This window comes from Salpingoeca rosetta (assembly GCF_000188695.1).
Source record: "Salpingoeca rosetta unplaced genomic scaffold supercont1.3, whole genome shotgun sequence".
Taxonomy (NCBI): Eukaryota; class Choanoflagellata; order Craspedida; family Salpingoecidae; genus Salpingoeca; species Salpingoeca rosetta.
The window spans coordinates 1870226-1882156 of NW_004754931.1; the positions used below are offsets into that span (position 1 = coordinate 1870226).

At 58.1% G+C, this 11931-nt stretch overlaps 2 protein-coding genes across 2 annotated transcripts in view; one reads left to right on the forward strand and one right to left on the reverse strand.

Moving 5' to 3' along the window:
- Window positions 1-1894, forward strand: part of PTSG_01973 (protocadherin gamma B6) — a 4300-nt gene extending 2406 nt beyond the window's left edge. The window contains exons 2-4 of the mRNA XM_004997901.1: window positions 230-540; window positions 632-1304; window positions 1566-1894. Of these exons, the coding sequence (XP_004997958.1) occupies window positions 230-540; window positions 632-1304; window positions 1566-1735 (1154 nt within the window). The 3' untranslated portion in view covers window positions 1736-1894. The remainder of the gene's footprint in view (window positions 1-229; window positions 541-631; window positions 1305-1565) is intronic.
- Window positions 1895-2240: 346 nt separating this feature from the next.
- Window positions 2241-11931, reverse strand: part of PTSG_01974 (TK/RTKC protein kinase) — a 12983-nt gene continuing 3292 nt past the window's right edge. The window contains exons 10-24 of the mRNA XM_004997902.1: window positions 11747-11805; window positions 11411-11492; window positions 11136-11281; window positions 10784-10846; window positions 10455-10580; window positions 10118-10211; window positions 9756-9944; window positions 9523-9649; window positions 9054-9142; window positions 8594-8827; window positions 8135-8235; window positions 4288-7848; window positions 3991-4086; window positions 3398-3724; window positions 2241-3139 (exon numbers count right to left, since the gene is read on the reverse strand). Coding sequence (XP_004997959.1) covers window positions 2360-3139; window positions 3398-3724; window positions 3991-4086; window positions 4288-7848; window positions 8135-8235; window positions 8594-8827; window positions 9054-9142; window positions 9523-9649; window positions 9756-9944; window positions 10118-10211; window positions 10455-10580; window positions 10784-10846; window positions 11136-11281; window positions 11411-11492; window positions 11747-11805 — 6074 coding nt within the window. The 3' untranslated portion in view covers window positions 2241-2359. The remainder of the gene's footprint in view (window positions 3140-3397; window positions 3725-3990; window positions 4087-4287; window positions 7849-8134; window positions 8236-8593; window positions 8828-9053; window positions 9143-9522; window positions 9650-9755; window positions 9945-10117; window positions 10212-10454; window positions 10581-10783; window positions 10847-11135; window positions 11282-11410; window positions 11493-11746; window positions 11806-11931) is intronic.

An 11931-nucleotide genomic window follows, 5' to 3' on the forward strand; every position in this document is an offset into this window, starting at 1 on the left:
TCCACGACCACGACAACGACCACAACAACAACAAAAACCACAACCACCACAACCACAACCACCACCACCACCACCACCACCACCACCACGCTCAACCCGTGCGATGGTTCGCCCTGCTCTGAGGGCCAGTTTTGCCGCCGCGTCGACGACACCAACTTTGAGTGCGTGGACGGGAGCACCACCACAACCACCACCACGACCACCACCACCTTGTCCACGACCACGGCAGCCACGACCACCACCACGACAACGACGACGACGACGACCACAACCACGACGACATCGCCGCTGGCCACTGTGACGTTCACGGTTCCCGACGATGACGAGATCAACGACTGCTCCCAGTGCCAGAACGGCGGAACGTGTGTGAGGACACCCACTGGCCAGGTGACGTGCGACTGCCCACGCGTGCAGCAGGGCCGCTTCGAGCTGTGCTACGAGAACGCCGACTGCACCTCGCAGCTCCCCTGTGACCAGGTGCCGTTCCCTCGTGGCGATGCCACGGGCTCCAGCACGTCCACGCCTGCCACCCGCCCTGAGGTGCCGTACACGGTTCCGGACAGCGACGTCATCGACGACTGCTCGCAGTGCGAGAACGGCGGGACGTGCGTTGTGACGTCGTCCGGCCCAGCTGACGTGCGAGTGCCCGCGCGTGCGCCAGGGCGGTGTTGAGCGCTGCTACGAGGATGCCCGCTGCACCAACCTGAGCCCCTGCGACGAGGTTCCTTTCCCCCGCGGCGACGCCTCTGTCTCCACCACCGCTGCTGCCACCGTCACCTTTACCGTGCCAGACCAGTTTACTGTCTCGGACTGCACTCTGTGCCAGAACGGCGGCGTGTGCGCGTTCACTGCCAGCGGCCAGCAGTTCTGCCAGTGCCCCCGCGTGCCGATTGGGTCAACCGACTTTTGCTACGAGAACTTTGACTGCACGTCGCTGCAGCCGTGCGACCAGGTGGATGGCCCCAACGGCGACCGCTCCGCGTCGACCAACTCGACGACGGCTGTGCCCATTGCAGTGATCGTGGGCGGCGCAGTCGGTGGTGTGGTCATGCTCATCATTGTTGTTGTGGTGATTGTGCGGTGGCGGTGTCGAAGCAAGCGGCGTGTTGCCGTTGTCAAAGAAGGCCCGCAAGCATATGCAGAGAATCCCATACCAGTGACCGTGCGGTCTTCTGGCGAGGGCGATTACGACGTGGTTGAGGCGGTCTATCCCAATGTGAACATGCGCGAGACGCATGTTGGGCTTGGAGGGCGGCGACCGGGCAGACGGCACTCAACGATGAGTGACGGGAGCGACGTGCGGGGTGAGGTTCACCATATGTGCATGTATGTGAGTGAGTCTGTCTGTCTGTCTATCTGGCTGTGTGTGTGTCTGTCTGTCTGTCTGTGTGCATGTGTGTGTCTGTGCTTATGTACGTGCGCTTGTGCACTTGTCGCACCACGTGCTTGACGAAGAGTGATGCCACATGTGTGTTGTCTGTGTTGATCGCGTGTTCGTGCACTCACCCATTTACCCCACGCTCCTTGACTGTGGTTTCCCATTCGGTGCACTTTGCTTGTTGCAGGACTTCACCAATGGAACGCAACCGTGTACGATGTTGGACACCAAGAAAGCGATGGTGGAAGAATGCATGCACACGACTGGGATGCAGGCGACTACGACATCAAGAATTCATCACCACCTTACGAGACAGTTGGAAAGCGACAGCAATCGACTCCTGCCAGCGCATGCTGAGTCGTCAGTGTTGCGAGTTGTACACCTGGCTCGTTGTGTTATGAAACCTTGTTGTGCAGATGTTCCTATCATGATTCCCATCCGCATCCTTTTTGTCACTGGAATGAACTCATTGCTTGACCAAACACCCGTTACACAGCAATCAATAAAGAAAGCATGTTTGCTTGCGACTTGATTGCACTGTTGACCAAACCAGTGGCAGCAGCAGCACACATCAAGCCACGGCACACGCTTCACGACGACGCAAGGCTCCACCACATCACTATCATCACACCACTTCACTCTCCAAGCAAGCGTCATCAACGCAAGAACTCAGACCAAACACAACAAGCAAGAAAGGCGTCTCATAAATGAAAGGATAACAGAGAGGACGACAGAACTGCGTCCAATGACACGGTGTAACCAAGAGGGAAAAGAACAATGAGTCAACAGAAGAAGTGCCATGTAACTCGAGCAAACGCAAAACCATTGCTCACGCCACCGTTCCCCAACTCTCTTCCTCAAGCACACACACACGCACGCACACACACACACACACACGCACACACCTACACACACTCGCGCACGCACACACACCTCGAACGTACACCTACATTCTCATTCAGCCACCCACACTAACGACACTCACGAACAGTCATCCATCAGGGACACTTTGGCAGGAACGCACAGAATGCCCTTGTTGTGCTCACACGAAAAGTACTGCACACCACCCACGGTACCGTTGTTCAACCCGCGAGGGAGGTCCAAGATGACACCAACGCGGTCTGTGCCCTTGGTAGCGTGCTTGCCCACGAAAGCAATCGTGCCCAGGCACTCATACCCTTGTACGCGCACGCGCCGCCCAACGTCGCTGGCTGCGATGGGCGCGGTCGTGTTTGTTGCCGCTGTCGCGTCACCACCACTGTCGCCATCGCGCTGTCTGTGGTGCGTGTCCACATTGCCGTACAGCAGCAGGTCGTCGTCGCTGTGCAAATTATCCTCGTTTGCGCTGCTGTCGCTGAAGCCAAATGGGTGCTCGTCCACAACGGAGGTTCCCCGGTGCTTTCGCTTCGTCGGCGTCACCTGCTGCGTGACGGGCTCCTCAAAGGTGTCGCCAAATCCTTGCGGCATGTCGTCAACGCTGTCTCTATCGCTGGTGCTTGTGCTGCCGCTCCGGCTGCTTGCAGCGTTGGTGGTGAGTGCAGTCTGCCCCACGCCTTCATCCACGTCTCCCAGATCATACAACTGCCTCGCTTCATCGCCATCATCACGGCCATCATCATCACTGTCGATGCTAATGTTGCCAGCAGCATCAGCATCGCCACCATCACCCATGTCGTACAGCTGGTGTGGGTCCTGGTTACGTCGGCAAGAGCCATCACCGTCCTCCTCGGCCACCTCAACCAGCTGTGACATCTCAACATCCTAAGAGGCAATTCATGCAAAGTAGATGTGGAGATGGGCACGAACAGGAAGCAGACACACGGCACGCGTGAGCTAGTGTCTGTACGTTCCAACAAGAACCAAGATGGCATGGGACGCCCCGCACACATACACACACATACCCGCAAATAGACAACGCTAAACCCTCCCCGACACACACACACACACACACACACACACACACACACACACACACACACACACACACACACACACACACACACACACACACACACACACCTGGTAGACTGGATTGTGGACCATGCCAGCTTGTGACGAGCGACGACGGAAGCCGCTGAGCAGCGTTCCCAGTGTCCCACTGAGGGATCTGCGTGGCTTCTTTGTGCCGCTGTGTGGGGTGTCGCCGATGGCCAGGTATTCGTCTTTGGGCTGCAACGACTCGCCGGTGTAGGCCTCGTACTCATCGCGGAAGAAGGCCGCCAGATCAGCAAGACTCGGCCGCCTCTCTGCCTCAGCGTGCCAGCACGCCAGCAGCTGCTCATACACCACATCACGGCACGTCTCGGCCTTGGGCAGACGGTACCCGTCGCACACCATCACCCAGACCTGCATGCATACACGCAAAACAAAACAGCGTGAACGAGCGCTGACACAATGGGTCTCAAGCGTACGGCAGTGTGTGTGTGTGTGTGTGAGTACTGTGTCTGTGTACTGTGTGTGTGTGTGTGTGTCTGTGCGCGCGCGTGTGTATGTCTGCGTCTCCATGTCCATGTCCATGTCCATGTCCATGTCCATGTACATGTACATGTGCATGTGCGTGTGTGTGTCAAGCTGCTTCCACTGAAGCCACCATCTTTCTGTGACAAGCGCACCTTCTGGTTTCCCCAGCCGTCATACGGCATCTTGCCGCGTGTCCAGATCTCGTGACACAAAATTCCAAAGGACCAAACATCGGTCGCCCGCGTGAACTGTGGGGAAAAACACAACCAGGTACCGCAACAAAGCGTGAGGGACAGCAACAACTAGCTTCAAATCTGCAGCAGACACACGCACACATACACGCACACACACACAAACAAACAAACATAACGCGTACAGCTCAATCCAAGGGCATCCGATTCCTTTCTCTCCCCCAATATCCCCAACCCACTACTTCCCCTTGTGCTGACCTTGCGATCCTCGAGGGCCTCAGGCGCGGACCAGCGAACGGGAAGCTGGCCACCACGCGAGCGGTAGTAGTCGCTCTCCTCCGTGTCGCGCGCCAGCCCAAAATCTGCAACCTTGCACCGCCGCTCGCTGGAGACGAGGATGTTGCGCGCAGCAATGTCACGATGCACAAACCCTTTGCTGTGCACGTGGTTGAGGCCCTCGGCGCAGTCGCCAGCGAACAACAGCCGCGTGGCCTCGTCCACGTCGTTGTCTTGCACATACGAGCGCAAGCTGCCGTACTCCATAAACTCCAGCACCACCAGCACGGGCTTGCCCACAGACACGACGCCGATGAGTTGCAGCACGTTTGGGTGGTCAAACTGCGCCACCACGGCTGCCTCCTCCATCAACTCGATGCGCTCGGAAGCGGTTGCCTTGGCGTGCAGGCTCTTGCACGCCACGAGGTAGCCCGGGATCGGTGCCTCCGTCAGCAGGCCTTTGTACACGATGCCAAACGCGCCCTTGCCAAGCTCCTCCAGCAGCTTGATGTTGGCGCGGTTCAGCTCGCGCGGGACCACGGGCCCGTCGCTGCCGTCCTTCCGCCCCTTGAACTGCTCAATCATCTCGAAGATTTCGTCCCAGTTCTGCGGGCGCCGCATGCGCTTGCGCTGCCGGTAGTACAGCGCGGCAAACACAGCAAGCAGCACAAGCAAGAAGGCGCCGCCGCCAGAGGCGCCCGCCACGATGTTGGTGTTGTCCGGGGCCGTGGCGGCCTGGAAGGGGATCACCTCCACTGCCAGCACGCACAATGCGGCGTTGCCGCTGGCATCTGTTGCCGTCACGTTCACGTGTGTCGTGCCGACAGGAAACAGGCTTCCTGGCGCATGCGAGTATGTCAGGGTGGCCGCTGTGGGAACGTTGTCCACATACGATGGCGCAGTGAAGTTAACCGCCGCTGCCTCCGCTTGCACGCCGGGCGTCACCACAGGGGAAGGGTCATTGCAGAACAGCGTGGGCGGTGTGGTGTCAAGGACACGCACACGCACCACAGCGCTGCCTTTGTTCCCCCACTCGTCCTCTGCTTCCACCATCACGTCAGTCTCGCCCGTGCCCAGGGCAAGGGCCGTGGCGGGCGCCGTCCACGTGAATGCGCCGCTGTTGTCTGTGGTGTTGGTGGCGGCTCGCACCTGTTCTGGGGTCACCGTGGCCAGCACGGCGTGCCCAGGGGAGTATGGCGCAGATGGAAGTGTAACCACCACATCGTCCACCACAAGCACACGCGGCGCCTCAAAGTCACGCACAGCAACGAAAAAGTCGCACGTGGCCGTGTTGCCAAACAGGTCCGCCACCGTGTACTGCACGGCGTATGGCGCATCGCCCGGCGCCTGCAGTGCAAACACGCCGCCAGCAGGTACGTTGGACGTCAGGGTGAGCTGGTCACGCCCGCGGTTGTCGTCAACAACGGGCAGCGTCCAGTTGGCGATGGCATGCGGTTCTCTGGGGACGGTGGCCAGCACCACGTCAATGTCGCGGTGGAGACTGAAGGGGCAGCGGCGGAAAAACGGCGCCTGCGTATCCAGGAGCGACAGGAAGCCTCTCGGATCATCGGGGTCATTCGCAGGTAAAAACACCTTGAAGCCCAAGAAGGACCCGCTCTGCATGAGAAAGGGCAGCGTCTCGGCAGCGGCAGTAGCTGTACTTGTTGACGGCACGGCTGTTGTTGCTGAGCTCGCCACGCCTCCAGTCGCTGTTGTGTTTGAGCTATTTGCCGCCGTCGTCATTGGCATTGATGCTGTCATGGTCGGCACTGTTGGTGTCGTTGTTGTCGTCGTCGTGGTGTTGGTCCCAAGCGCCATGGCCGGTGTAGTCGCAGCAGCGCTGCCACCACCACCACCGCCACTGCCCGTCAATGCCTGCGCGAGGGAGGTGAAGTTGCGGCCCAGCGGGAACGACACCTGCAACGACATCGTACCAAAGGAGAACCCGCGTCTGAACGTGTCTGTTGCTGTTCCGCGCACGACAATCACGCCTGCACTGCCATCCACGAGCACGTGGGCGTGGTCGATGGTGCCCTTGGGTGCCAGGGAGTCCTGTAGCTCGTCGGCATCCAAGCCATCAGCAGCCGGTGTCGTGTCCAGCGCAAACTGGCCCAGCTCATACGCCACAACCGCGTCATCATCAAACGCGAGCGAATCGAGGGCGACAGATGCACCGGCGACGGAAAACACAAAGTCGACCTCCAGCTGGCCGCGCTCGGCGCCTGCCACCGTTCGCACAAAGAAGTGTTCCCCAGGCGGCGGCAGCACCGTGAAGCGGATGGCAGTGACAAACGCGGCGTCCAGTGTGAATGACGCAAGGGACGTGTCGTTTGGTCCGCCAATCAGGTGGTGGGTGAAGGTCTGCGTGTGCAGCAGCGGCAGGACCTGGTGAGAGACGGAGAAGACGGCATCCGAGGTGGCCACGACATCAGCGGTGATGGGATCGAAGGTGACCTCCACCTGGAACGTGCACTCCGTGGATAGCGTGCCATCCGATGCCGTGTATGTGACCGTGTGTGGGGACTGCACGACAGAGAAGCTGTCGCCCGGCATGTGTGTCGCATGCGTCTCCACCACCTGCACGTTGTCGACAGCCACCAGCTCCTCCCAATCGGCCACGGCAGTTGCCTCACCCGGCAGTGCGTGCGCGACCACGGGTGCGGTTGGGCAGTTGAGCCAGCGTGGGGCGATGGTGTCCTCCTGCGACAGGAACGGGCCGCTGTTGTCGTCAAGTGGCGACCCGTCCTCGGTGCCAAACTGCACCACAACAAAGTTTGGCTCGCGTGGGGCATAGTCCCTGATGGTGACGCTGGGCGATGACGGCGAGCGGCGGGCGCGCGCGGGACCGGTGTACGTGAACGCAATGTCCACCCCCGAGAACGAGAGCGTGCCTGCAACGGGCGAGGATTCCGCAGCGATACGGAAGCAGCGGCCATCGTCTGTCACGCCAGACCCGCGATCGGTGAACACAAGAGACGCCGACAGGAGCGGGTCGCTTGGCTGCAGCAGCTTGACGGTGGTGGTGCCGTTCACAAACGCGGCCGGGTCGCTCGGCACGCTACCGCTCGTGCACCACTGCAGCTGCACGACAACCCGGCCCTGGACGCTGTTGCGTGTGAAGATGGTGAAGGGGAGGCCTGGCTTGGACTGCAGGCCAATGGCGAGTGGGCGGGAGATGATGTCGCCGCTGAAGCCGCGCGGGCGAGCACCGCCATCAACCAGGTTGGCGTCGGCGAGCAGAAAGTCCTGCAGCAGCGGGCCGCTGGTGGCGTGGCCAATGCTCTCCACGAGGATGGAGAAGCCGTAGCGGAGCGCAACGTCAAACACGCACTGCAGGTTGCCGCCAACGTCCAGCGGACCCGCGATGTACTCGACCGTGTGGATGCCCTCGCCAAAGGAGACGGGTGGAGCGGGTGTGTTGTTGTGTACGTCGAGGGAGAGGAAGGACGGCAGGCGCGGTGGTGTCCACGACACCTCAAGCGCATCCAGTTCCGGCGCCAGGTAGTAGCTCTCGTCCTTGGGGCAGTCAATAAACACTGCAATCTGTTTGGTGCGACACAAAGGCAAACAATGTGAGGTCGCGGTGGTGAAGGTGGTGGGTAGTGTGTAAAGTTGTTGGTGAGCAGTCACAGTGTAAGGTTGTAGGTGTCGCCGTTGGCGGTGCTGTTGATTGTGAGTGTGGATGTTGTTGAGCTGCACGCAAAGAAGAAGCAGAGCTGCAGCGGAAAAGGGACATGTGTCATTGACGCAGGGGAAAACAAAGAACGAAGCAAGCTCGTCACGTCAAACTGCTTATGATGGTTATAGGGTTATGAGAGCACACACGCACCTGAATGTTCAAGGTGGTGTGTGAGACGCATCCTCCTGCAGTGATAGTGACATCGGTGCCCGCCTCGTTCAACGCAAAACACTCCTCCCGCGCATCCGCAACTGCAGTGCGTGGGGAGACGCAGAGTAACAAACACGAGAGGGTGGTGAGTGAGCTGAGTCAAGCGAGAACCCATAAGAGCCTGATGGAAACTATCACCACCATGAAAAGGGCAGCGGCGCACACACGAATTTGCACGCGCACGCACGCGCGCACACGCGCACGCACGCACACACGCACACGCACGCACAATCACGAATTTGCACGCGCACGCACGCACACGCACGCACAATCACGAATTTGCACGCGCACGCACGCACACGCACGCACACGCACGCGCACACACGCACACGCACACGCACACACACACAATCACGAACGCGCGCTTGTTGCGCATTGCGGCAAAGCACGGCAGCATACCTGCGATGGTGATCGAGATGGCGGAGGCGACGGCCAGCGGCTGCATTAGCGTGACAACGCCAGTCGACGCGTTCACTGCAAACACCTCGCTCGGTCGCGTCGGCGTAAAGGAAAGGGGCCCATAGCCCGCTTCCACCGTTGCGTTTACACGAGCAACCTCCGTGCCCAACGTCGCTGTGAGCGGCAGCGTGATTGCCTGCTCCGCTTGTCCCACGCTTGGCGGTACAGACAACTCTGCGAAAGAGGGGGTGATGTGAAGGAAAGGACGTGTAAATGAGCAAATGGGTGTGTGCACAAGTGCGAGTTAGTGGAGCCAGAGCCAATGGTTGAGAGCCTGTGTGTTCTTGCATGTGGAAATGTTTTGGCATGCGTGTGTGTCAGGGAAGGGAAGAAACTCTTCGCGTCACACAACGGGCAATGCAACACCTCACAATCACAGACATTACGGGTGAGCACTCACTTCGACAGCCGATGCCTGACTTGAAGTAGCCATCATCACACACATCGCACTGTGAGAGTGCGTAAAATGAACCACCGGGCCGGTTGTACCTGGTGTGACAGTCGAGTGAAATGCGGTTGCAGAAGAGTGTGGAGAACGAGTGACGAGTGAGTATGTGCGTGCGTGTGTGTGTGTGCGTATGCGTGCGTGTGTGTGTGCGTGTGTGCGTGTGTGTGTGCGTATGCGTGTGTGTGTGTGTGCGTGTGCGTGTGCGTGTGTGTGTGCGTGTGTGTGTGCGTGTGTGTGTGCGTGTGTGTGTGCGTGTGTGCGTGTGTGTGTGTGTGTGTGCGTGTGTGTGTGTGTGTGTGCACGATACCACATTAAGGTGTGCGCAGCATGCCCACATCGCACCCCAAACGACACAATGGCAACAGACACAAGGCAACTCAGGCACACAGCACACACGCACACCATACTGCCATGTACGTACGATCCAATGGCGGAGAAGGACGAGTAGAGGCAGCAGATGCCTTCCTCGGCACCGCTGACACCGACAAAGAACGCAGTGCAATCCGTTTCATTGCGACATTCAGTCACACAGCCCGCAACGTAATCATCTGCAAGTTGCGTTGGTTTGGCATATCAAAGATGACCACATGGGTAAGCGGTACGGCTGCACATGAGCACACAAGCGTGCACGCACGCGCAACCAAACAAACACACCTTGTGGGCCGAGTTGCTGGCATGGGCGCACGAGCGTGGAGAGCTGGGGATGGCGGTTGACCTGCAGGAGAATGGCGCCGTATTTGTCCTCGGAGAGCGGCTGTTTCGTGCAGGTGTGACAGTGGTCAACGCTGCACGCGCACGTGGGGCCATCTCCGTCCTGCTGCCCGTCTGTGCACGCGAATGTCTCTGCAAACATGTGCGTGCGCAGTGATGTGTGTGTGAGTATGTGTATGTGTGTGTTGGGTGGTTGTAAAAGAGTTGATTTCACTTCAGTGTGTGCTTTGCATGTGATGGCGCCAGACAGCATTCTTGACGTGCTTGTCCTTAATCCACACAGGAATAAATCAATGACAACGCACCAGCACGACACTCCCTGTCGGAAACGAGTGTCGGTTCCTCGGATTCAACTGTTCCTGGTGCACACTCTGTGACGGGCTGACATTGTTGCAGTGCCTGCAAATAATTGGAGCAGGTGTGATATTTGGATCAGTGAATGGAGAAGTTCATGGAGAAGTTCATGGAGAAGTAAATGGAGAAGTAAATGGAGAAGTAAATGGAGAAGTGGATAGATGGATCGGTGTGGGCGGTGTTTCAAAGTTTGCACCACAGAAACACCACACATGCAACGGTGCAAACGGCTCTCGCAACGCATGAAACGCAATTGTGTACAGTTGCACACGCAAGGTCACCACTTACGGCATCGAGGAAGGTGATGCCGAGCTCGCATGATCTGCAGCGGCGGTCCAGCTCTGCTGTTGGCGGCTCCACCTCGTACTCCGAGGACGTGCACACCGTCACGCGCTTGCACTCGTACTGGTTTGACTGCTCACACACACACACACACACAGATATGAGCGCACGAAAACACACACGTTGCCGCACCCAACTCACACACGCACACACACACACACACACACACGCACACACACACACACACACACACACTCTCTCTCTCTCTCTCTCTCTCTCTCTCTCTCTCTCTCTCTCTCTCTCTCTCTCTCTCTCTCTCTCTTGTGTTATGTTACCTCGTCCTGGTACTCTGTGACGCCATTGCATGCGCGGCACTCGCGCTTAAACGAGACGTCCTCCTGCTCGACAATCGCGGAGCAATGCGGGGGGGGTGCGTGTATGTGAGTGGTACACACATACACACACATACACACACATGCACACACATACACACACATACACACACATACACACACATGCACACACATACACACACACACATACACATACACACACATACACACACATACACACACATACACACATGCACACACATACACACACATACACACACATACACACACATACACACACATACACACACACATGCACACATACATGAACATCTTGTAACGCTCACGCACACACCCTGAGAATGTAGGTGCCTGGGTCGCACGATGGCTGGGAAATGCAGTTGGTCTGTCCCGGTTTGTCCTGATACGTTCCTGACGAGCACGCTGTGCACACACCAACCGTTTCGCCAGTTGGCAGCACAGTCGTCGTCCACCGTGTTCCTATGTGTGTATGTGTGTGTGTGTGTGTGCATATGTGTGTACATGTGTGTGTGGTGAATTCAAACGAGACAGAGAAGACCAGCGACAATTTACAGGAACACCTGTGCACAATGCACAGTTCATTCGTACCTGGCTGGCACTGTGTGCAGAGGCGGTCGGATGTGGGTGTCACCGGCACACTCTCGCCATAACCCGTGTCAAGGCAGAACACCTAGCGAGGACGAAAGGACAGAGATAAGAAGCTCCAGCATCAATAAACATTCGCTTTGGAATGGACTCGACGACGAGCACGCGTGCAACCACACAAACACACACACACACACGCACACACACACACACCCACACACACACACACACACACACACACACACACACACACACACACACACACACACACACACACACACACACACACACACACACACACGCACACGCGCAGAAGCAACCGGCTCCCAGAGCACCGACCTCGCCGTCTTTGCAGCTGTATTGTCCAGACAAATCCTGGGACTTGCCCTCCTCACACTCTATAGCAGTTGGGTCAAAACAGTGAAGGACAGGCGTGAAAACATGTCGGTGGTGTAGAGTGACAGAAACAGTGACCATGTGCTGAGATACATCAATACATGCTCCGTTTGTTGCGCGTCCCAGAG